General features: G+C 33.4%; 1 protein-coding gene across 1 annotated transcript in view; it reads right to left on the bottom strand.

Moving 5' to 3' along the window:
- Positions 1-2,319: 2,319 nt before the first annotated feature.
- The window catches only part of LOC107283783 (protein PTHB1), a 124,838-nt gene continuing 100,665 nt past the window's right edge, over positions 2,320-26,492 (bottom strand). The window contains exon 4 of the mRNA XM_015811732.1: positions 2,320-2,912. Coding sequence (XP_015667218.1) covers positions 2,872-2,912 — 41 coding nt within the window. The 3' untranslated portion in view covers positions 2,320-2,871. The remainder of the gene's footprint in view (positions 2,913-26,492) is intronic.

The following is a 26,492-nucleotide window of genomic DNA, read 5'->3' as shown; positions in this document are numbered from 1 at the left end:
CATAAACATTTATTTATTTAAAACATTCATATAGCCACCCATTTATTTAAAACATTCATATAGCCACCTAGTTGAACTCTGGGAGATTTCTATTGATATCTGTACATTTGACTTTCCAAAATTAATAAATTGGCTTCTTTTTCTCCTTGACTTTTTTTACATATACAATCATTTGTCTTTAATAACTTTTGTTTTTGGAAATCAAATTATTAGAATGCAACTTCTACTTTATGTAAAAATATTCAGTGACATTATTGCCTGAATTGTAAATGAATTCATTTGGGCTATTTAGTCCATCTGGCTACTGAAAACAGACTTGTTGATCTCCTTTTAATAGATAGTGACTGTTAAGGTTTGCTTTAAATAATGGGTTATTAATCTTATTTTCCTATTAATAACACATGTTCTCTGTTTAAAAATACTGAAACACTATATTTGCTAATTCTTCCTAATGATAAATATGAGAGTTGTACAGCTCTTCATTACATGAGGGAAACCTTGCATTACGCTTATTCATATCATAAGCAGGAACAATAAAATATGGGCCCTTGATTAGTATCTGATACTTATGCTGCTATACTAAATTTTACTGTGTGCTTAAAAAGAGGGAATTGGTAAACATTTCATGCATTTTCTTGACAATATGTGCTTGGACATAATATTGGCTTGTCTTTAAAGTGCTATATAACCTCTTTTAATTTTATATGCAGATCTGTACTTCGTTTTGCCACACCAGCTTAGAACATAGCAATTTTAATTTTGATTAAAAATAACTTTAGTTTATATAATAATTATAATTCTGATTCATGTTTTAAAAATCTGATACGTGAATGGACATGAATAAGCTATGCATTCCAATCTAAACTCCCTTATCTACACTTATGAAAACTTAGCACAGAGTGGGGCCTAAACTGATAAAATTCTGAACAGTTAACATGATAAATATTATTTATTGAATGTATCATTCTATATTGATTAATTTTTTTGAGCTTACCATGCTATCGACAAAGTACTTCTAGAATTATCAGTGTTCTCATAGCAAGTTGAGAAGAAGTCATAGGATAATTTTTGCTATTAACAATTATTTCTTAAGAAGAATACTCAAGGGAAAAATCAGAATGCTTGAGCAGGAATATTCATTGATAAATCATACTTAAGACATCCGTGAATTCAAATCCAAATGGATGTCAGTGGGGACTATAAATTTAACTGAGCCCTTTCTTTCTTTGTCAATTCATTTTTCTTTTTCAATAGTTGGAAGAATCAGGGGGTGGGGGGAAAGGGGACTGGTGGCTATGATTCAGGTTTTTATTAATACTTCAATGAGCCATCGATATAATTTTGCTGAAAAAGTTTAATATTTCTAGTCATTTTAGTGAGAATGTCTTTTCTGTGAATTCTAATTGTTCCAGCTCTATTTTAAGATTTAAAAAAATAGGCTGTACTTCCTTACAAATTAACAATATCCTAAAAATGAAAAGAATACTGCAGGTCCAATTGTTTTCAAGAAATCAGCAGAACTAAATCTTTGCTGCCCAACTATGGTCTGAACTAAGAACAATGCAAAACAATGCTAGTTTAATAAAATCATTGAAATACTAAATTTCTAACTTCTTAGTAGAATTACATGTTCATTTGCATTTCGCTGTTTCAACCGAAGTGATCTGGATCACTTGCCAAGAGAATGTATTCAAGGTGCTAAGAGATTTGGTTAGTTCTTAAAATTATTTAAAATTTTAAGAAAATCTGAGACAATTGCTTGGAATTCATGTTGCATATATTATAAGGAAGCAGTAACTCTATAACTAGACCAAAACAAAAAGAGAAGCATGTGCTTTAATTGGAACATGTAGAATTGGAGCCAGGGAGCTCTGAATTATTTTCAGACAATTGTACATGTTTCTGAATTAACACTATTTCCATCTTGACTTCATTAGCCTTTTTGCATATTTTTTTCTGATATACATTATGTATATCAGAAAAAACACGCAAAAAGACTAATGAAGTCAAGATGGAAATAGTGTAAATTCAGAAACATGTACCATTGTCTGAAAATAATTATTATATACTAAAAACATTTTAGAGTCAAAATCCAACAAGTGTGGAACACAATTCAATCAAGACTGGATAAACTGCCCAGTTGAGATCAAAATTTAAGAAATGATCTCTGAAAAGAATTCCCAGCCATGTTTGTTAAGTTGTGTGATTAGTTTGCATAGGTAAAGTCCTCTCTTTGAAATTATTCAACAAGATCCTAGAGCTAAGCATAATGGAATTGTCATTAAAATAGTTTTATTTTTAGATAAAAAGACTTCAGGTAAGTGAATAAAACATCCAGAATAGACCAAGGACTGAGACTGCACAGACCTTTCTGCACAAAAACAAAGCAGTTGTTATAAACTTACACAGTACAACTCAACATCAAATTTATGAATCAGAAGTGAAATCCAAATAAATTTCATGAATTATTGTGTATTTGAAATAGTAAACATAATCGTCATCAGATGACAGAATTATTATTTTTTTTATCAAAATGTACTATTATGTTACAAGAGAGTAAGGAAAAAGGAACTTTAAAGTGCAGGATACTTTCATGGTCCAATATGTCAATATTTAAATATATTAAACGTTTTGATCAACATGGATTTCTATTTAGAGTTTATAATTGCATATCAGTTACAGAATTTTTCCACCTACAATGTCACCTTGGGAAAATATCTCTAAAATCAGTAGCTAAAAAGGGAAGTATTTTTCTCTAATAGTGGGCCTGCTTCTTGAGGCTTTCTGTATTCAGTACTGAAAATAAAATATTACTTTTGGATTGTAATTGCACAGATTTTTAAAATCCTCCTGAAGGTCTTTTTGTACTTTTCATGGTATTTCTGCTTCCTGTAATTCATCCTCTGGCAAATCTGCAGAGAAACAGAAAGAACATAAAAAATAAATGTGGTTATACCAAGCAGCCTTGTTGATAATAAATTGCAATTCTATCATTTGCCTGAATGCTTGTAACACAAGAAAACAAGTTTTCTGTGCAATTTAATTTCCTGGTCCTTTTCTATTCTGCAAATTAGAGAGTTACTTCACCTGTCTGTATTTCAGTTTTCCCCCCCATTTTTAAACGGATAGTTATAAGTTGATGAAAAATGAGGTTTTTTTTCAAGAGACCCAAATATTACTATTTTATAGCTAATGCTTTACATTACTGCAAGACAATAATCAGAGAAAGGGTTTTTTAGATAACTATATTTTCATTAACTCCTTTTAACTGTGTTCACAATGTAAACAAAAAAAAGTGTTATTGGAAAGTTGAGCTGAAAGCTGTAATCTTTGTAATTCAGCTGCAATTTAAGCCCCTCCCCCTCCCCATTTTGTTACAGTTTTTGATTCTAAGGAATCTAGGTACTTAGAAAAAGTGGCTAGGCGCACTGTTAAGTAGTTGAACAAACTTTACCAAAGATGCAAAACACCACCCCAAGGCTAATCAGCTCAGTGGAAAGAACATTCTGGGGACACAAAAGACCAAAGCAATGAAGTCTCCACAAGAGCGTTAATTTCCTGAGGGAGATCTGTGGGGGCTCCTTTTCTCAAAACGCCTGCTTTCCAAAGGACCATTAAAAGGATGATGTGAAGAACTGGGTGAGGTTGGCAAAGGTCAGCTTGACATGGAACATCTTTTGTTCTGTGTTGTTAGCACATGCTGAGGTGCTGTAAAGATTACTTCAAGATCCTGTCTCATTTAATAGCTTCATTAATGAACAGGGACATAGAGTCAAGAAGTACATTAATTAAAATGGCAGGCAATAAACAAATGGAGAAGAATCACACATGCCCTTTCAGGCAATTAAAAAAAGAGAGTTTGAGAACTGATTAAGGCTACTGGAAGTAAAGATATTAGTTAAAGACATTAAAGATATTTGAGAAAATATTTTATTGGTGATTATTTCATTTAATCTATTGGTATATTTGTTACTGTCTTCAAAACAGTAATAAAGCAACAATATAATTTACAAATAAATCATGTCAACAAAATTCTGGATTCTAAACTTAAAATATATGTGATTTGAATATTTGATAAATTGGGAAATTCTTAATTTGCAGCATTCCTCCCCTTATTAAAAGGCCATCATATGCCAAAATAGAAGCATAACATATAGATGGGTAAACAAATAAGAACAAATATTTTTAAACTTAGAACTTTATAGAAGTTTATTGCATAAAATAAAATATAAGAGTTTTAGACTTTTTGTTATTTCTCAAAAATATTTACACTTTTTGATTAAACTATCTGATGAAAGAAGGATCGAACAATCTAGGAAGAGACACACAAAATCAAATAAATACAAGAGGAATTTTGTTTCTGGTACACTAGAAAGGATGAGGAGGAACATTTATCTTCTTGCTTTGCATTCTAAAATATCCTGAATGATTATCACCATGCAGAAAAATTCCTGTGAAAGTGGCCACTGGGAATATTGAACAAAAAAATCAGAATTACAAATCAAGGCAAACCAACAAAGCCTGAAGCTTGAGACTTGCATTCCTTTGCTTCCGTAGACTTGAAGTGTGCTCCCATATGGCATTTAATGTAGTATTATATTATGAGACCGTTTTTATTTTTATTTTGTAATATTTATAGCAGTAGCCAATCTCATTCAGATAAAGTTCCCTGTATTTTAAATAATTTGAATCTTCAAACTCAATTACGGATGGGCAATTGTTTCTTCTTTGTCCCCTTTTCTCATAAAAAGCAAATTTATTCCATTTCCTTCTTGACCAGCAGCATATTTCAACTATGGACAAAGCCAGAAAGAATCTATATCAGCAAAGAAAGAATGGTTGGGTGTGGAATGAATCTGTTTTTTCTGTCTTGGACTGAGAGTTCCTAGGTGGAATAGGAAAAACCTGAAGTATCACCCATCCCTGGAAAGTTTAGGCATTTGAAATCCAAATTTGTAAGTGCCCTCCAGAAAAAAAACACCTCTCCCCTCAAATAAAATCTTAATCAGATGTGAAGCCTTACTCACAGGAAAATATTATTTGGAATACCCCTGGAAGATAGATGACCTGACGACTAGATAATATTGCTGATTGTGATTTCAAGAGCACTGGCTTCATCAGCCTTCAGATCTTTCACCAACCTCTGACCTTGCTCAGTTTTTCTGGAGTCTTTCAGCAAAGGTAGACATCTGTCTTTGATCCCTGGACTATTTCTGGAACTTTGCCTGGAATCTGACTCTGCAGGATGTTTTGCATATGCCTGGGAATTTGTGTTGACCTCTGGCCTGACACATAACCTGGCTTATAATTGACTGTGAGTGTCTGGATACTCTGCACCCTCTTGACCTAACTTGCTACTGGTTGGTGATTCTACTGTTCTGCAACCTTGACACTCTTGAGGCAGAACACTATTTTTCCTGCAGTCTTGGAATCACGTTATTTTCCCAGAGCAGCAAAAACAAAAAGATGAACAATTGTGTCTTAAGCATTCCTGAGTATTTTTCTTTTGCTCTTTTCTTCAATTATAAGTATGTATGTGAAGGACAATATAAATGAGGCATTCTGTGTATCTTTTTATGAATTTATAAAACAGATGTCTGCTGAAAAGGGTGTCTTTGAGAGAGTAAAGATGATTTTAAAAGGATGTCTGCATGTGCATTTAAATTCTATCCCACAGATTCACTCTCTCTCTTTTTTCCAGAATGAATTGTATGACTTCTATGATTACTGCTGCATGTTTAATACTATCCAACATGGAAAATAAGGTTGACTAATTTTATTGAGCTTAACGTGTCTCTACTAATCACACATATCGTACATTCCTTTTTTTTAAAGTTTTATTGATTTTCCAATATTACATTTATATCTTTGAAAAACAACGTGGTGACAGAGTTACCATAATTCAATTACATACAAATATCATTAGTACAAATCCCACACTATTACAGTAAGTATATCCTCTCTTTTCCCTTAATATGTACTGTCTCATATTTAAATTAATACACTTCGTATTCTATCAATCAAATAAAATAACTATTTATCAATAGTTTCTAGTTTATATATATCTTAATTGTTTTAACGTTCAATCTTTGAGATAATCAATGTCCTAGTAAATTTTTCCCAGTTTTAATTTTCCATTAATATTTAAAATTGACATTTAATATTTATCATTTCCAAATTTTAAATATTCCCAATTCCCTTTATCACAATTTCTCACAAAATCTGGTATTCAGGGTACACATCTTACCTATTTAAATTCTCACCATCTATATCAACGAATTAATAATACAATAAAATATTCTTATTTTCTAATAGTTTCCAAATATCTTAAATCTAGTAACCAAAATTTCTTTTATTTCAATGCTTAGTATTTCCTCTCTCTTCCTCTTTGTATCTACTATCTCATATTTAAAACTAATAATTTTTATTACATTTATTAATAGGTTTTTAGCTTATATATATATCTTAATCATCTTTACATGACTTTTATGAGCAAATCAATATTCAAATTTAACTATTAATATTTATACTTCTAAATTTTAAGTGACCAAAGTTTTCTTTATCTCCATTCATAGTAATATCTTGTATTCAAAATACACTTATCTATTTCAGTATATTCTATTTTAATTCTCATAAATGTCAAAACCCATTCTTCTTCAATCTTATTCTAGCTTTCTTTCTTTGCCAAATCATCTTCCATGTCTATGCTTTTGAGTCATCAAACAAATCTCCTTGTATTGTTATATATTATTTACCGTTGAAAAAACCATCCAGTTGCCATTTTTTTGAAAGGGCTAGCAAGTCTAGCAGATTTCTTTATTTTTCCATCTCGACGTAGTTGTCCTGAAGTGTTTATCTTCTCTTCCATCTGTTCTTCTTCTTGATCTTCAGGTTCCTTCTGATTAATATAGAAAGTCTTTTCCTTTTTCCATGTTGTCAATTTCTTTTCTGGATTTTCCATTATCTGAGTTTGTTGAGCAGTTAAATCTTCTGTCATAATATTTAATTGTTCCACTTTTTCGGTTGCATTCTGTATAGTTGATTTTGAGTTTGTATATCCGGGCTGATTTCTTCTTTCTTTCTATAGGCTCTTATTTCCTCACCAGCTGTAAGGAGAGTTTGATAAATTGCTTTCAACATGAAAAGGATTTGTTCCTGATCTTTTTTCATAGGAAAAGTCTGTTCCTGATCTTCTTCCATAATGATATATTGCACTAGAAGCTTTACAATCAGGGAGTCCAGAAAGAGAGTCTTTTTTTTCCCACTGAGTAAAAAGCAAGCTGAGCTTCTCACAGCTGGTGTTTCAAAGTTACCCAAGTCTTATCTACTTTCTGGGCTGTCAGCCAAGTACTTTTAGACAATAACAAGTTGAAGTATCAGGTTTAGCCACAAGATGTTGCTACAAAGTTATTTTAATCTTTTCAGTTTTCAGTTTTCAGGAAAAACCCAGATCTTCAGTTAAAATAGAAGTAAAGAATAGAAAGTAGAAATTCTTTTGATCCACAAGCTTTAGGAAATAAAATTCCGATTGGGATCCAATTATTTTTTCAATGTTTTAAACTCCCCTGGATAATCGGTCACTGTTCTTTCTGGAGGAAGGGCTAAAATCCCCCTTCCCTCTCCACAGGGGGGGAAATACTTTAGCAGCTTACGTAGGTAACAAAAAGTTAGTTAGGGTTTAAGAGAGGTAGATCTCACCCAGTCTCTTCCACGCTGCTTTAAAGTTACCTGGTGGTAAGTGTGACTTCGGCTGTCTGCAGCCTAGGGACGGGCCATATTGCTATGGTCGGTCTTTCATCCGCTGGTTTGGAGGGTAGCACTGGCTCTAGCGGGAGAGCTACCACTCTCCCACAATCTAGTGAAAACCCCTCCTTGCTGGTCACCTCTTCGGGGCAAACTTCGACCCTTTCAAGGTCCCCCAGCGATGCGAAACTGGTCGAAGAAGATGGAGCTCGTCTTCCAGGCGTCCATGGCAGCCACGTCGGCAAACCAGAAGTCACATATCGTACATTCCTCTTTTTGATTGTGACATAGTTATTTAGATTTGGTGATCTGTGGAATTTAATACCATATTTGAAACAGATTGTTTGGTGGCACTCTAGAAATAAATATACATCAACAGAGTCTTCTCCAGGCTTCAGAGGAACATTCTTCCATTTCTCCTAATTTATTAATATTTTTGTTCTGTCTACTGAAATTTACTTAGTAGATACCCAATAGGTTAATAATTCATGGAACGCAGATACATACAATTAACAAAAACCAAAACCATACTCTTCTACAATTGCCTAAGTTGCAAGGATTTTACTAGTATCACATCTCAAGCAGCATTAGATACAAAGATGGAGCAAAGAGATTGCCATATGGAATAACAATAAATTACTAAAATAAAATTTCAAAATTATTAAATAAACAATCCTTATAAAAGCTTATTAATTCTGTCTGTCTCCTCTAAGTTTCATAAAGAATAATAAAAATGTATTTTTTTTATTTAATTTTTATCCCGCCCTTCTCCTTCATCAATTCCCAATGTTTTAGTTATTAAATGCATTTCTATATCACATATACTGGTTCTTGATGGATATATTTATAGAATACAAACTGTACATAATAGTAAAAATTTATAGCTAATTAACTGATTAGCAGCTTTCCTGGTATTCTAAAACTAGAATTGTAATAATAATAAAATTACGATCTTCGAAGAATGCAACAGGAAAACTTTAGGAGGAAATTTTACAAGTAAACTTTCTCTGATGAAAACATGTCAAAACCTATTCTCAGAAAGTTTTAAAAAGTACGCAAAGAAATATGGATGCTAAGCAATAATTATATGCATCATGTATCTATGATTTCAATTAAGAAGAAAAAACTGATTAAAGCATAAAACACTTATTTGCAATGTCAATGTTAACCAGTGCTTAAAATTTGTGACTTTTAAATTTATTTTTCTAGTTAATGATATTACAACCAAGTGAAACACGATTCTGGAAGACTAGAACAAATACCCCACTTAACCCAAAATGCCTCTCTCTCAATTTATAAGAAAGAAGTTACATAGCCAAGTTTTATATACAAGAATAAAAGAAATTAGATTCTTAAAGCATCGTTTTTTTTAAAAAAAAATATTTCTCTAATGCAAATAAATTTGTTTCTATTTTCATGTTTTTTTAAATGATGTTTTGTTCCTTCCAATTGTATAAACTGCTCTGAGTATTGGTAATTATTGTAGTTTTCTACTTTATCATAACAATATTAAACATTTAAAATATTTGTCCTATTTAAAAACACTTTTAGCCAATCTACTATATACCTGAAACTAAAGCTTCACTTCAGCATTTTTTCAGCCCAGAAGTGAAATATGTAATAATATAAATATTGCTATATTTAAGCATTCTCTTAGATAAGGTCATTGTATGTCTTCATTAAACAATTTAGGACATCTGCCTGTGCAAAAATTTCTTTAAGAGCCTTGCTTCAAGCTTTTCCTACCATTAGCCTCAGGCTGGAAATATTAATCTTCAAATATTACAACTGAAACTGCAGTAATAAAAGAAATCAAATGTGAGATATCAACTGTGCAAGGCTTGATCATTACTACTATTTAATAATTCAGTATTAATAGCAACAATGATAGAAGCTTAAAGCTTTGAAACTCACTTTAAATTATTACCTGGGTTTGATGGCAACATGTCAACAATTACTTGCTGATTCAAGCTTGGTTAGTCTCAGAGAACACCAAGAACTCCACAGTATGGAGTCACTGTGTTTTAAGTGGAGGATGGAGTAGCGATAGGAGAGCATTTGTAAGTCAGGTTGAACTGTTAGGTCCTTGGTACTCTCTCAGCTTGTTTTCATACAGATGTTTCATTACCAAACTAGATAACATCATTAGTGCTAGGAGGGAGTGGGATTTTCTCTTTTATATATATATTAGTAGGTTGCCCTGTCTGTGTTGATAGAAGTATTCTTGGTGGTTCCTTGATCAGGCTGTTGTTTACTATTAGCCTATTTGTCTGAGTTGGTAGTTCCTTGATTGGGGTATTGTCTACTTCTTGACTGTTGGTCAGGAATTAATCTCAGTGTTAATCTCTACTTATCTCAGTGCTGATTGCTGGTGGGAAAGTGTTTTGATCTTCTTGTTTCTTTTTTGGCTTTTTGATTGTCTCTTTTGAATGGTATTTAGATGTTTATCTCCATATGCTGTTAAAGGCTGATATGACTGAATGTAAGGCTTCCAGGAATTCTCTAGCTTTTTGAACTTGGCTTGGTCTAGTATGCTCAATTTCTCAGCTGAAACTATGGTTAAGTCTGTCCATGTGTTGTGAAACTAAGGAGTTTTCATCATTTCTGATTGCTAGTTGGTGTCATGGATGTGCTCTGCCAGTCTTCTGCCTGTTTGTCTTATATAGCTGCTCTTACAGTCCTTACATTATCTTTAGATAGAATTTAAAGGGACAAATATATGGGTGGTCCTCACTTAATACTTGTTCAGCAGCTCTTCAAGCATATAGTTGTACTGTGGACTTATGATGGTCACAACATTCTTGCTGCCATATGGTTATGATTCCTGATACTCAACACTTAGCTCGCAATTAGAATGTTACAGTGTCCTGAAATCACATGATTGTCATTTGTAACTTTCTTTGTCAGCTATATACAATCAAGGCAGTGGGGAAACTGTCAGGAAGTTGCAGATGGTGAACTACATGATATCCTTACATAACAATACTGTGATTTGTTTAATAATGGCAATCAGAAATCTCTATTGCTAGATGGTGTGCTCATGTGACATTGCACTTTATTGCATTTATTGGCATTGCTTAGTGATAGCATTACTATAATTACATATTATATGTATATATTTCATGGTTATAATTCCACTCATTTCTGTATAAACCAAAAGTGACTGCTGAAGCTCTGTGGATCTTACAAAACAGGCTTCCACCAGAAAGAAACTTAACAATTCCTTCCTAATAAGATCCATCCTAGAGTTAAAAGTTATTCATAAAAACATCAGAGAACAACTGTCCTTAAAAATGAAGGTTTTTTCTTTTAACAATGAACTATTATGGCATGAATAAGGAAATCATATTCAAGTTTCCACAAATTTCTTAGAAACAGCATAAAGTAATAGTTTATAATCTGATGTGTTTTTTCCTCTGAAAGAAAAATGTGTTCCAAAACAATTGCAAAGGAATGTTATTTTAGTGTAACAGTTTCCATTCTTGAATTTCACACATTGCTTTTAATCTACAGTATATAATAATAATGACGTTTATACCACAAGTTATCTCTTGATAAGTTTCAGTACAGACTTCTGATCAAAAGTACTGAAAATGGTATTAAAATAAAAGATGATTTAATGCATTTTCCTCCCATTTTATCATATGCTAATATTAGCATATCAGTTAACAGCCAAATCCTAACCATCAATAATGATATATTCATGATACATGAAGTCCCAGAAAATGGACAGCTAAGTAGTTGTTGAAGAATACAATTCTGAGAAACATAAGTGAGAAACTTAAATGGCTTGAATATCAACTAACAAGGTGCTATAGTATAGAGTACACACTTGCCTAATCAAACCAGTTTCATATAGAAGTGCTATTGCTTTATGCTACTGGTGTTTTCTTTGTAGAGTCAGAGATCTTTCTAATCCACATTAGCATTCAGCTCCGCAGATATGTGTGCCCAATGGCAAGATATATACAGTATACAAAACTGTTTAAAATCACTGTTAGGATGCTAATGTTACACTGGAAATTTTTCAACATGTGGCAACTATGGTGGCCTATTAGGCAGACAGTGTGGAACTGTATGTTTTCTAAGTCTAAGCAGAAATTTTGTTTGTGGAATTTTTCCAGTTACTTGACAGAAATCATCTTAAAAATTAATATTTTTCTTCTCTTAATCTATGTATTTCTACTTTTCTCTTCTTTCTTTTATTAATAAATTCAGTAAATATAATTATTTAGAACACTGTTTCATTTTTTTGTGGTTACTTTGAAGAAAAGTGACTGAAAAAGTAGATAGCTCGGAAAGGGAAACAGAAATTAAAACCATTTTGAACCAGCTATTTTCTATATGGCAAGCAAATGCAATAATCATTATGCTACTGCAGCACCACTGCTAGGAATAAGTCCCAAAGTGATTGTGGACTTATATGGTAAGTCAGCTCATGAAGTTTTCCTGACTCTGTGAAATAAGCCATTCAAAATGCAGAATTAACTTAGAAGAAAATAAAGTGCAGCATACAAACTGGATAGCATCTCATTGGGTAACAGAAGCAGGCAAACAGTACTATGAAAATGGGACAAGGCTCTTCCGGTTAGGCATTGCAGCGTCACAGACGTAGAAAGACAGGACTCCATCTTCCACGTTTGATTTTGCCCTGCTGGGGACCCTAAAAGGGTTGAAAGTCACCCCGGAGAGGTGACGAAGAAGGAAGAGACCCTTGTTGATCACGGAGGGGCAGCAGCCCTTCTGTTTGATCCAAGGAAGTCCTCCAAACCGGCGGGGGAAAGACTGGCCACATTTGTATGGCCAGTCAGAAGCTGCTGACAACCAAAGAAAATAAGTACTAAAGAGCAACTTTTGAGCAACGTGGATGGAACTGGGTGAGACTTTATTCTCTCTTTATGACTTTAAGACTTTTCCCTGGAAAAAACTGCCCAAAGCAAAGAATCCTCCCCAATGAGAGAGTGAAGGGGAATTTCCAGCCCAATCCCTCAGGGGAAAAAAAGCGGCAAACTAATTACTTAGGGGAAAACAGAGAAAATTACAAGATTAATTTGGAATCAATACAGATATATAGCTTTGAAATTGGGAACTAAAAATGCTTTTGAGACTTTTTTAGAAAAGAGACTTGAAAAGCTTGCAATATACGTTTGGATTTAAAAAGCTGGAAGACGGTGTCAACGACATTTAGTGGCAAACCATGGCACTACAATCTATTATACTTAAAGGAAACTTGGCTTGAAGCCCAGACTCAGATAAGACTTTTGTTGTCCTGGGAAAATCTCTTGGGCTGCTTATCTATGTGGCAGAGATGATAAACTATTTTGAAACTGGCCTGCATGGATTATGAATACAAATACTAACGGACTTTTAGAGCTGTGTCACGGAGCTTTCCCTGTAGAAGAAACATGCATTACTGATTGAGATGATGGAATATTTTGGATTATAAACCTTTGATTGATGAACAATTTTTAATTGCTTTTTTCTCTCCAGACAGAAAGGATATGTTTTTTTATTGGACAGAAAAACTTGAATTTTGCTTATATTGATTTAGGGGAGGTTTAAAGATGGATTGATAGGCTGGCTGGATAATTTGGAGTTCAAATGACAATTGACTGAAACTTTTTAAATCCCTAAATAGATTGGACTATAAAGACCATATACAAAAACAAAATGGATGTTCCAGACTTAGCATTAAATGGTAAAAAAGCATCCCTAACACTTGTCTTCAAAGTCCATAGCTTGACATACCAACAAGAAAATGTTGATGAATCTCAGAAAGAAGTTCTTTCTATGTTGAAATCAATACAAGAGACAATTGCCTTAGCTCATGATGAGACTAAAAATAACGCAAAGGAGATAAAAGAATAATTTTATAATCTAAACCTACAAATTCAGAAAACGACTACAAAGAAGGAACTAGTATCCCAGAAAATAGAAGGAAAATTAGAGGAAGCGGATCCAAAGATGGAGGACCTAAAGGAAGGAATCAACAGACAGACTCAGACAAACGAAGAATTACAAGACATAGTGATAATACTAGAAACGGAAAAAACAGCTTACCTGTTAAGATCTCAGAACACTCTTGAGGATAAGGAAGAAGAGCCAATTGAATGGAAGATAAAGCTGTTAGGAGAATTGTGAGAAATTGGAGAAGGAGGGAGGCTGTTTCATGAATATAAATGGGCTGAGCATTCTTCCAAAAATACTTTAATCAAATTGTCTTTCTTATTCCAAACAATATACATAAAAATAGAGGAAGAACTACTTGATGATTCAAATGCACTGACTTGGAAAGTTAATTGGCAAAGGAAGAAAGCTAGAGTAAGACTGAAGAAAATAGAGATTTTGACCCATTAGATGGGATATTATATTATTAAATAGATGTTTGAACATGGCTAAAAGAATAGATAATTGTTAGAAATAAAAGTATTATTATAACTAGAAAGATAGGATCTGTAACTAGAATACTATATTTTGGTATGAAAAAGGAATTATGAAAATGCTAAGAGGGTCTGAATAAGGGAAGCTTTTGATTACCCAAATATAATTTTTTATGAGAAAACTATAAGCGATAGAGATACTTTGAACATTGATGGAAAATCAAAAATTTTAAAAAGCGGCGAAAACAGGATATTGATTGAACAAATGGATTTTAAGTGCAAATGCAATTGAGATATGTTTTGGTTAGAAAAGATATTTTAAACTGATACTATTGATATTATGTATAATATTAGAAAAATGTGATAAAGATGTTGATATTCAATTGTATATGTATTAACAGCAATAAGAATTGTATTTGCCTAGTGTGGAAAAATGTATACCACCAGAAGAAGAGAGGAAGCACTGGATGGTATAATATTGGATCTAGATTGAAGAAGTTAATATGTATCACTGAATTACTAATGGACCCAGACAACATGTTGTTTATTAAGTACTTATGATTGCAAAACAAGATTAATAAAATATTTATTAAAAAAAAAGAAAATGGGACAAGAAAATGCACATGTATAGGTAGGTAGTCCTTGAGTTACAACATAATGAAGCCTTGTCCATTACAGTTGAAAGTTGGAGGGGGCCACTAAGTGAACCGCCTCACCTAATTACCCCCCATCCCTATGCTCCCCAATATATTTATTTTTTAAAATGTACAGGTCATTAAATGGAGCATGGGTACTTCAGGGATGGGGGAAACAAGCCCACCTGCTTGGGCTCCTCAAGTTTCTCCCATCCACTGAAATAGCCCATGCTCCACTTCTCACCCTTAAGCCCCAAGCCACTTCCCCCCCCATCACTGATGGCTCATTTACCTTTTGAAGATCTCCAGAGCTCAGGAGTACTAAGTAGGGAAAAGACATAGGCTGCTCCATTGCTGAGCCATATGGCACAATATCACAAACAACCATCTTTTTCTGAGCAAAAATAATGCTGGCACAGCTCTTGGTTTTCTTTTTCTCACTAAAGTTAGCCTTAACTAGCTTTAGCCAGCATTAGTTTTGTAACTTCTAATGATCACTAAGTGACCAGTTATAAGTTGAGGACTACCTTCACAGTGTAGGAGGAATGGCAGAACCTGGGGGCAGAGTTAAAAGATGGATCTGCCTAAAAACCATACGTAGCCTCAGTAGACTAAGTCCAACTCATCTTGAACTCTATGGAACCTTATTTAACTCTAGGCGGATACTCACTGTTAGTTAAGAAGATTCCTGGCCATAGGCTATTTAGCAATAAATCTGTTTAATTGGACCTTCATGTGTGAACCTAGTCTTTCCTGCCTGACGTACAGGGGTTGAGTACAGAAGGCTATCTATTTTTGCTATCCAACAATGATACTGGCAATGGGAGTAACCTAGTAGTATGGATAAGCCCCAAAACAGGAAAAAAAGAAGTTACACATTCATTAAGAGTAAGAAGTGCTCAGAGTATTTGTGTTTATTTAAGATCTATTTTTCGAATAGTTGCCTTCTCAATTTTTCCCAAAATTTTTCCCAAAATTTCTATCATCATTGCCATAACATACACATCAATAAATTCAGAAAACTTGACAAACCCTCTGCTCTTCTCCAAATTTAATTTCAAGAGGCACCTTGGAGCACCCAATAATGTAAACAGCGAGTATCTTCAACTCTTTAAAGCAGTGGCATCTTTTCCCAGGATTACTGAGACAAAATCCACCTTCTTTTTAGTACTGCAGCTGGTCATCCATCACCTATCTTAGTAACTGATGTCAAGTATGAGTGTTTTTTCCCTCGCTCAGCTGTGTCCAGTCTCAGATACATACGAACAAATCCATGAAGTTTTCTTAACAAGGTTTTTCAGAACCAGTTTGCCATTGTCTTCTTCCTGGGATTGGAAGAAAGTGACTGGTCCAAGATTACCCAGCTGGTTTGTGCTTAGGTAAGACTAGAACCCACTGTCTCCTGGTTTCTAGGTCTCCTGATGCCTTAACCATTAGACCAAACTGTGTCATCAGTCTTATATTCAGGAGAAATTCTAGACTGACTCTTCTTAAGAAGGGAAACTCCAGCTAGTTCAGGAGATTTTTCCTTGTCATAGGATCCTTATTTTTTTTACTTCTATCATGTGAGAATTACATCTACATGCTCATAGAGATCTATTACCTATCAGAAATTATTAGATGATAATACAAATGAATATCATCTGCAGACTCATCATGCTGGAGTCCAAATATCTATATAATTTTAGCCAGGAAATGCCTTCATAGGCATTAAGAAGCACATAAGTTTTAGATAGGCATAAAACATTTTTGAAAATTTTGAACCCTTTTGACTGAAAAGCTAGAGAAAATGCTTTAAATAAATAATAGCATAGACAAACAGAATAAAAACAGATAAAAGATAAATCTCAGACTCCAAATATTTTTATTTATCTATAATGTTAAAATTTGTTACAGCCACTCAACTATGTGGATTCTAAACTCCAGTGGATTCTAAATATTCTACAGATAGTCCTCTATCTACGACTATAGTGGAGCTTGCCTATGATGATCACAGGTGGTGATGGTCATTAAGTGTCTTGCTTAACAAACCACACCCCTCCTCTCTTTGATGAAGTTATTAAATGAATGCATGGGCCTCCCCCATGCCAAGACATTCCATCTTTCACTACCTGCCCTCAGGTATCCAGTACACCAAGAATAAATATAAGATTATTACATTACAGTTCCAACATATGATTAACAATAGAATTAGTTTTGGATTAATAAAGTTAGAATTACAATTGAAAAATACTGCAAATATTTCCCAGAAAGGACATTAAAAAGAAAAACAAAACTAAAGAACAAAAATGTTCAGTTTCTTAGAAAGCAGAAATGTGTTAATATTTAAAATCTTTTGTATAAACCTTAATTATATTCTTTAAACTAAGCAATAAACCATGTCACATACTGGCTGCACACAGAATTATGCTGTTTAAAATGTTTCTTTCTTTGGGAACAGCTTTTTTGAGCTCGCCAAACTGTTCTCAGAGGACCTTCTGATTTTACACAAGTCATTTCAACACAGCCTCTGCAGGAGACTTTTTATAGCAAAGTTCACACACCAAAAGCTCCACTAGACTCTTTCCAGGTGACATTTTAGAAAGGAAGGTATATGTTTATATTAAATGGAGACATATTCGATGATGTCCATCCCAAAGATAAATATGGTATCAAAACTTAGAAAAGGGAATAACCCACAAAGCTCCCTCCTGCTGGTGTTCTCATGCTACATGGGTTATCCTTCACAGTTAGAAATGATCATTCTCTGATATACTGCTGTTTTGTGTAAAGCAAAATAATATTAAATTCTGATTTCATAAAATAAGGAGGATGTGGGAGTCAATTTTTAGTAGATTTCTGTAAAATGTTTCAATTTAAACTGAACACCCAGGTAGCTTACAGCTGTAAGACAGGGTTGTAGGACAGAAAGTGCCTGATTTAAGTGATACCTCTGCTCAAAAACTACTGGAATCTGGTATCACAACTAACTACTTTTCAGCTTTAGCATCTGTAGAAAATTTGAATTATAGTTAATGTGTTTAAACAAGACTTTGATGCTCCAAAGTTCTATATTAACATAACATACCACTAACAAACAGAATAATTTGGTGTAATGGTTAAGATGCTGGACAAGAAATGCCAGTGACACAAGTTCTGATCCTCTTTTAGGTACAGCAGTCAAAACATCTCACAAAGCTGTTGTTTAAAAAGGAGGAAGGAGCACTATGTGTATCATCTTAAATTGTACAAAATAAAAGGCTGAATAGAAATCTGACAAACTAAATATATACACATTCTCCATTACAGTCTAGAACACTGAAGAAAAAAAATTAATTACAAAAATGTAATATATATCTATCTCAGAGAAAATAAAGGTTACTGAAAAAAGGGTCAGGAAAAGAGCCTGAAAATTGCCGGGTTAAGGCCTCCTGGTGCAACTCCCTCCCATCTTATAGGTTGCCCCAATGTTATTGATTGTTTGATTTTTATCACAGCCAATACAGAAAGGAAATCTTGTTATAAGTTTGCTTCTAAAGTTATAAGATTTTAAAATACTGAATTTCCAAATTCTAACATAAGCTGATATTGTTCATATCACCACAGTTGAGAACAGAAAATGGTCACACAGTTCAGCAATATATGAGCCAACCAAAGTTGCGATGCCATAGCTGCTTGATGAAATGTAATAGTAGGTGTAGGTGTAACTTCAACCATTAACAAAACTGCACAAAGTAATACACAAGCCTGCCAAGATACATAAGAGGTATCCAAACCAAACTAAGGTCTGCCAGATTTACACACACAAAACTCACACACAGAGAGATATATACATTATACACATACATCTGTAATACACATATTTTTATAACATATACAAATGATACATCACACATACAAATATACACATAATACATATTCTCTTGTTCTCCATCTACAGGAATATCTTAAGCAATACACTTTATTGGCCTATGCTGATCAGAATCAGCCAATGCTCTGACAAACCATCAGAGTTTTCTCATTCATGGCCAATTCAGTTAATCAATCAAAGTAATGCTTGGCATTCCACAAAGTCTGATTTAGTGCAGCAATAACAATAATTCCAACTGTGGCTTAAACTGTGCTCATAAATTCCAAAGCTTTTATTAATCTTGGCTTCTGGTTTACCACTTCTTTTTCATAATATCTAAAAAGCAATGCCCTTTCTTTTCTGGGGAGACCAAGCTTCATTACAAGGCCACTCTTTTGCTATTAGGTTGTCCCGTTATTTCCATAAGCAGAGGGATCTGTGAAGGTACAGTAATAAATAAAGAAAGCAAAATCATTTCAATCTACTTCTGTAAATGCATCATGATGTTGAATACACATTTAAAGGGATGGAGTTGTGGCACAACAAACATATCATATCTTGCAAAAATCTCTACTTTGAGACTATCTTTAGAAAGAAAACACAGATGGGCTTTTTCTGAAATTTGCCTGATTTGTAAGTGTTTAATTTCCTGTAATTGTATCTCATCAAATTTTTGACACCTACTTCAAACCTGTGGCTATGTATTTTATACAAAGGCCCAAAGAACTCAGATTTGAATAGAGATATGGAGAGAAAGTACCTGAGACTTAGTTAATGATTTTCAAGATTTCTTACAGGGTGGGTTCATTAATGGTTCTTGAAATCTTGAGAGATATGAGCAATCTTTTACACTTGCCAGAGAAAAATGTGCTCCTAGGGAAATGTAACCTTTGAATATAGTTCTGCTCCAGACTGATAAGTATCTGTGGGTTCCACTTTAATAATTGTTGCTTAAATTGGTGTAACGGAATCTGCTGCAATTAAATATAAAAAGCTTATGAAGTGGGTGAGGCATACTGAATATGTTGCCATTTTACAGAGACATATCTTTGAGAAAATTATTTTGTTTTGATACATCGCATGACTATCTACACCTATTCATTGAAAATGCTGCTTTAGTTAGAGTCTGAGGAAACGGTAATAAAAAATAATTGACAATCATTCATTGATAAGTAATATTTAGAATGCTTCCTCTTAATGTAAAGTACAGCTAAAGATATGAATTAAGATACATAACTGTAAGAATGGATTCATAATAATCATATTAATTTTCCTACTTTTATTGTTCTGAGCTAAGATCTTAACATGTGCAATATACAAGATGAAAAAATTCAGAATTTCACTGACATATAATGTGATGCAAGGTTTTTTTTTAGATGGTTGTACTATTAGTACAATAATTATTAAAATAAATTGAAAGCAGATGAGCATCAGCAGAAATATTTCTAATCTGTTTCACCAGTAAACTTCAGTTTTTTCAGAAATAATAATGTCTCTATGCTTTTATACTCTCTTTTACACCAATCTACTAAAATGACTTAATGTATGTGTTGTCCAATTTCAAATGAGTTGAAAAACCCAGACCTGCACTGCAGCACCTTCCCAGTTCACAAGTAGCTGGCTCATATGTCCCTGGGTCTTCCCCACCTCCTGAGGCACCACGTTCTGCTTTCTGGCCCACTGGATCCCTGCAGGCCTTGGGCCTGCTTTCCATACCACTGGGTCTTCCTCCCTATCCCCCCTCCCCATGGCTCAGTCCACTTATATTTTTTGCAGATCTCCTGAAAGTAGCCACTCTGCTGTGTGGCCTTCCTACATGCAGGTTGCATAGCACCATCTTGGGATGAATTGGGGTCATTCCAAAATATACCCGCTTCTGAGACAAAGGAGGTTGAAGGGTGGATTGGCTGGTTCTTCTTCCCAAAGTGACCTCCAGAGAGATCAGGGAATCTCTGAATAGCTATATTTGGCTGAACTATAGTTGTCAATTGCCTCAACCAGTATGGCCAATGGTGACAGATGCTAAGAGCTGTGATTTAGGACCATAAAAGATGCAAACTTCCTACCCTCAAATATTTAAATTATATGACTAGATTAATAGGATTCTCTTTCACAGTCCACCTACAATTTAGAATGATTATGTACTTTCCAAATTGTATTTTACCCTAATTAATAGTTAAAAAAAAGGCATTTAACCTTTCAAATGCCCTTTCCACTATAATTTCCAAAGCAAGAGTAATATATTCAACATGATTAGATATTCTGTGATCCCTCTCTTCCTATTCCCAGCTCCAATATATTGCATTTCAACTGTTCCCATAAAGCAATATTGGCAATTATTCGGGGAAATGAGAGTTACAGTTTCTTAACATTCAAAAGTGATTATTGTGATGAAAAAGAAAGGGAAAAAATTCACTTGAAGCAACAATTGGCTCCAAATTACATTTCAATAGGAACCAATAAACCATGATTGGATAGGGTAAAACCAACAAGAGGGGGAACAAGGCAAAGTGCATTAGTTCTGTTGTGTGTTATATATAGTCATTAACAAAAAAAGCGCACTGGCACTGAGAAATGAGAAACTAAGTATCTTTTAAAATGGCAAAAGTCTAGCATTTATACATAGGTTTATATTAGAGTGGCCACATAACATAAATAAACACAAGAAGTGGGACTTTGTGGAACAAGGACCTTAGCTAGTCAATCAGTGTACTCCCTTCTTTGAAATTTGTTTCCACTGTGGCTCTAAGTCACAGTTCTTGCTATTAAGTGGTAAAGCTTTTAGGGAGAAATTATGGTGCAGCAACAGTCAAAATGTGGAAAAGGTTCAGCCATAAATGTCACTGGGTGGTCTCAGGAAAGAAATAATCTATCAGCCTAGCTGGGTGGATATGAGGCTAATACATCAACTCTATATTCCTTTATAGAAAAAGGGAATACAAATTTCATGAATGAATATATTCATATTATCTTGTTTATACAATCATATTTTAAAATTTTGCTCTAGTAATGAATTCATCTAAATAAGAACCCAAGTAGGACTTGCAACACAAGGGTTAAAGGGTGTGGTTTGAAAAGGTGTGATCCTTTCATATGTTCACACTGTTCTACATATTGTTAGATACATTAACAAATAAATAACTTTTATGTAGAAGTTGAAGGATGGATACATATTACTATGTCTTCCAATCTCTCATTTTTCCCCAGAACAATTTTAAGAGGTAGGCTGAGATGAGAGAAAATGACTAACCCAAAGCCATCCAATAACTTTCCATGGCTAAGAGTGGATTCCTCTGTCCTAATCAAACATACTGTATATGAAGCAAAGTACAAAAATGATTCTGCCCCTAGTATAAAGGATTCATGAATTTGAGTAATAAAACAATTCTTAGGAATCACAATAAATATATTGAATTAGCAGACTGAGATTCCAAACTGAAGAAGAGAGAAGCACCTCTGGCTAGTAATTCTACTGTTCTAGGGATCTAACATTAATGCCAATTATTAAAATGAAGATTTTTTTTTAAAAAAGGAATAGGATATATGATTTATCTAATTCTGTCCAGATAATCTTACCATAAGAGCCATTTGGAAGCAAGGAAATTACTATATAATAATTAAATATTTTTCAATCTATTTCAATCTATTACTGGAAGGTATTATAAGAAGGAATTGCTGTTATATGGAAACAGTATTCAGTACTAACAAAATGTTAACAGGAAAACAATATATTCTTATTGATAACAATGAAACATACATATTTCATTTCAAAGTCTTTTTTTCTAAGTAAGTAATACTCTAATGTTTATAAGTTTTCTACAGAAACTCACATTGTTGCAATTTTTAAAAAAAGAGAGATAAATAGGAATCTTGTATTTTTGCTTTGCTGGGACTACCACATTAAAACTGAGGAACAAATTAAAATTTAATCCAGTAAAGATAAGCTAGGCAAAACAGCTGAAAATATCTTAGACTAGAGTGCACCAGATCAAAATGACATGACCTACAGAGCATGAAATATCTTATAAAAATTGGGAAGATATTACTAGCATTTCAAACTTTCAATCATAACTCCACATGGAAGGAAAAAAAGCCTACACATATAGATGAAGGAAGAGAAATATGGCAGTATATTTTGGAATAAAATTTTGCAAAGGATGAATATGGACACAATTCAGGACATAGATTTCCTATATCTACAATTGAAATTAATCAATAATTATTCAGGTTTATATAAGATTTTATTTAGGAGTAGAGGATTTACTTAATAAGATGTTATTATATTTTAAAATGGTATTTAGTTATTTATTTGATTTTTATTAGCTTTTATTATTGACTTTATTTAGCATTCAGAAATGTCAGAAAATTATTAGTTTGTCCTAAAAATAATTGTAGAAAAGTCAGCTTTAAAATAAATCCACACGGTGCCAATTTCAACAGGATAGAGGAATGCCCATAGAATAGTCCAACATTTCAACTAATGTAAGTCAGCACAGGAGACTGCCATATTGAGATAGATCCCTTTTGTGCTGTTCTAAGTCGTTCAATCTGTCCATTTAAGTGGCAGGTTCTATGACATTTAATAATTAAGGGGAGAAGCATTATCTTTATTGTCCTTAGCAAATTCCAGAGAAGGCAATTTAGGCTACACACCTAGTTTCCCCTGGAGTTTCAATTGGATACAGATGATTCTTCTCTTTATCTTCTAAAATTGTTGTGTAGGGCTGCTATGTGCTGCTGGATAGTTACAACATTCTCCCCTGAGGCTGGCTACATTTCAATGCTAGTTGAAGTGATCCTTGTTTAAACATTACTTAACTCATGGGAGTGCTACTAAACTTAATTAAATTAATTTTTTTAAGTGCTTTTGGTTTTCAGATGAAAGGTGCTATAGAAACCTAGAGTACTATTAACATTTTCAGCCTGGTGAAGCATATTTGGATAAACATCTATATTGGTCTTTGCCCACCACCTAACCTTTCAATGCTTCAATTATCTTGTTCTGTGTGTTTTCAAATTTTGCAGATTCCTCACTTCCTGGTTTCACCTTTAAGAGGAAAAATGTAAATACAAATGACTAAAATATTACCATTTAAAGCTCTTATTAAATATAGAAAACATTACCTTTGTTTCACTCTTTTTGCCAAGATAGATGTAGATAGATAAATGTAGATATGTTTGTATGTATATAAACAAAATGCATAAAAAGAACAGACAATTCTATGTTATGCAACTGACTTAAGTGGAAGCTAAAGTAGAATTTTTCAAGAAATGTAAAAGGTGGCATTGGCATAACTAATCAAAGGAAACAATTTTTCACACAGCACTTAACGGGAATAAGATATTCAGCATCACAGGATGTTGCAGAATTCAAGAATCTGACAAAATTAAAAGGTGAAAAACATGAGCTTAGTATAAAAGGAGTGCATTGTCTTTTCAAGGCTGTGCGTGGTAAAGAACAGATCAGAAGTATTCTAGCACACAATTTTTCATTAAGAATTTTGCTCTATGTTTTCAAAGGGGATCTATTATATTAAGTACAGTATACTAAATTTCATATTTAGAAGAGAATCCGCCTCAAGGTATATGGTTTTGAATACAGATTTTAGAAATTCTTAACTCCAAATAAAAAGCCATAACAAGCTCAATAGGAGAAAATGAAGATAAATTTAGAAAAGGGGAAAACACAAACTTTATCAGTTTACTTAATTATATCTTCTGTTAACCATTCTAACCATCTTTTCCCATCTCCAAGTTTTCCTGGAAATTTCTTGCTTTAGAGTGCTTAAGTTTCTTTCTACTTTCCAGGACTTTTGAATTGGTCAAACTGGGATATTTTTGTACTTGAAGATGTCATTCAGAGAAGAAGCACAGAGGAAATCTGTTATTGCAGATAGCCATGCTGCTTTTCCTTTTATGCCATAGTTGGTTTTCCCCTTGTTTCCTTAGCCAGGCAGTTAATCAGCAAACAAATAAGGCAATCAGGTTTCATTTCATTTGGCTCCATTAGATTGCTGACAATGTATACCATTTCTAACATTTCATGTCAAAGTTTTCTTAATGTTCCCCATCAGTATGCTCCCGCAACTGACAACAACAAATCAAAGTAGCACTACTACTTTAGATAACATTCTAAAGATCCTCAGTCAGTTTTTATCTAAAATATAAATAACCTTACACATTTCTGCCAAGATATTTTTAGGAAAAACATATGACTTTGTAGATAAAAAATAGAAGGTGCAGAAAGAAAAAAAGAAAAGAAAAATAACAATATAGCAAAGAAAAAGAAAATAAATATATAAAGAAATGATTTTTCTTTCATTATGTATAAACAATTTAAAAACGTATCACCTTCTCTTATTACATTATTGCTTATTACAACCAATATTGATTGTATTTTGTTCAGTTAATCCATCTTTTATCTATAAAGAAATTTTTAAAGCCATTTTAGTTCTGATCAACAAATGTCTATTAAGGATTATCAGAGGTAATAATTTTTCTATTTTAACCTTGTTCAAATAATGGAAACCTATTTCAGATTATAGTATACATGACATTTCTATCATGTCGAATTAGTCCTGACTACAAGTTTATAACTTGTCAAATATATAATAACTGACATTCAAAGTATTGTGCTACAGTGGAGATACAAAAGGTGTTCTCTACCAAAGACAAATTCCATTACAGTCATTCAATTCAACATGACCATTACAAGATCTTGGTACATTAAAACCGTCTGTATGTTTTTTTCCTCTTATATTTTTTTCTTTTTTGTTGGTAGTTTATGATACTGGAATCCATAACAAATATTCTTTAAGTAACAAATTTGATCACTTATCAAATGGACATTGTTCAAACAATCCAACATTACAACCATTTGCAGGAACAAGCAATGTGGTGAGAGAGCCACTGTGTATATATGGAACAAGAGTCTAGGAAGTTCTGTGTCCTATGTTTCCATAGTGTGTCAATAGTAAATGGAGAGCAAAAACAATATTAATTTAAATACTTTAGCCAAAAATACTCTCAACTTCACTTAAAATAATATGTTCATCTACTTGGTGTCATTACTTCTGTAATACAATGTTCCATTACCTTACTATTAAACAATGAACAAAGAGATTGTTACTGGATGGTTCGTATTGGCAAAAAAAGAATTACCTCTCCTTTTTAAAACCATCCTCAACACAGAATTCTTCTATTAAATAATACACATTTGGATCAAGAATGATAGCTCATCTTTCCTACATTCTGACATGTTTTGATAACAATTCTACAAAATTACAGAGTTTAGAATTATATGCAAAATAAAATATGACTGAAAGGGAAGCTTTCATCTCTCCTGGCAGTAAGGGTGTTTTTGTTGATACATATGGAAAAAATTAAACTCAATTATATGTTGTGCTTTGGCACTGGGCTTCCCACTTCACCACAAACTTACGGGGTTTTTTTCCACAGATATACCATTACAGCAAGCTATACTCCTGAACATTTGAACTCCAATCTTGTAACAGTTATTTTTGTAGTTCAAAAATTGCTTGAAATGAACTGTGCAACAGTGGTACTATATTTTAAATATTAAAATAGGTTAACCCAGGATTTTTCTTACAGACACTAGTAAGGCTACATAATTCTCAGATGCTAACAAACTAAATAAAATATATTTTTCACTTTCTAGGCTTCTTTTATCATAATTTTCTTCATGTTCTGGATGGGGAGGAACAGACTCAGACTCAACCCTTCCAAGACCGAGTGGCTGTGGTTGCCGGCGCCTCGGCATAGTCAGCTGACCCCATCGCTGTCTATAGGGGGCGAAATTTTGGCCCCCTCAGAGAGGGCGCGCAACTTGGGTGTCCTCCTGGATCCACGGCTGACACTGGAAGATCATGTGTCGGCCGTGACCAG

The sequence above is a fragment of the Protobothrops mucrosquamatus genome, unplaced genomic scaffold (assembly GCF_001527695.2).
Source record: "Protobothrops mucrosquamatus isolate PMUCROS unplaced genomic scaffold, P.Mucros_1.0 scaffold48, whole genome shotgun sequence".
In the NCBI taxonomy this organism is placed as follows: domain Eukaryota; kingdom Metazoa; phylum Chordata; class Lepidosauria; order Squamata; family Viperidae; genus Protobothrops; species Protobothrops mucrosquamatus.
The sequence above is the reverse complement of the archived record's forward strand: the minus strand, read 5'-3'. Positions and strand labels throughout refer to the sequence as shown.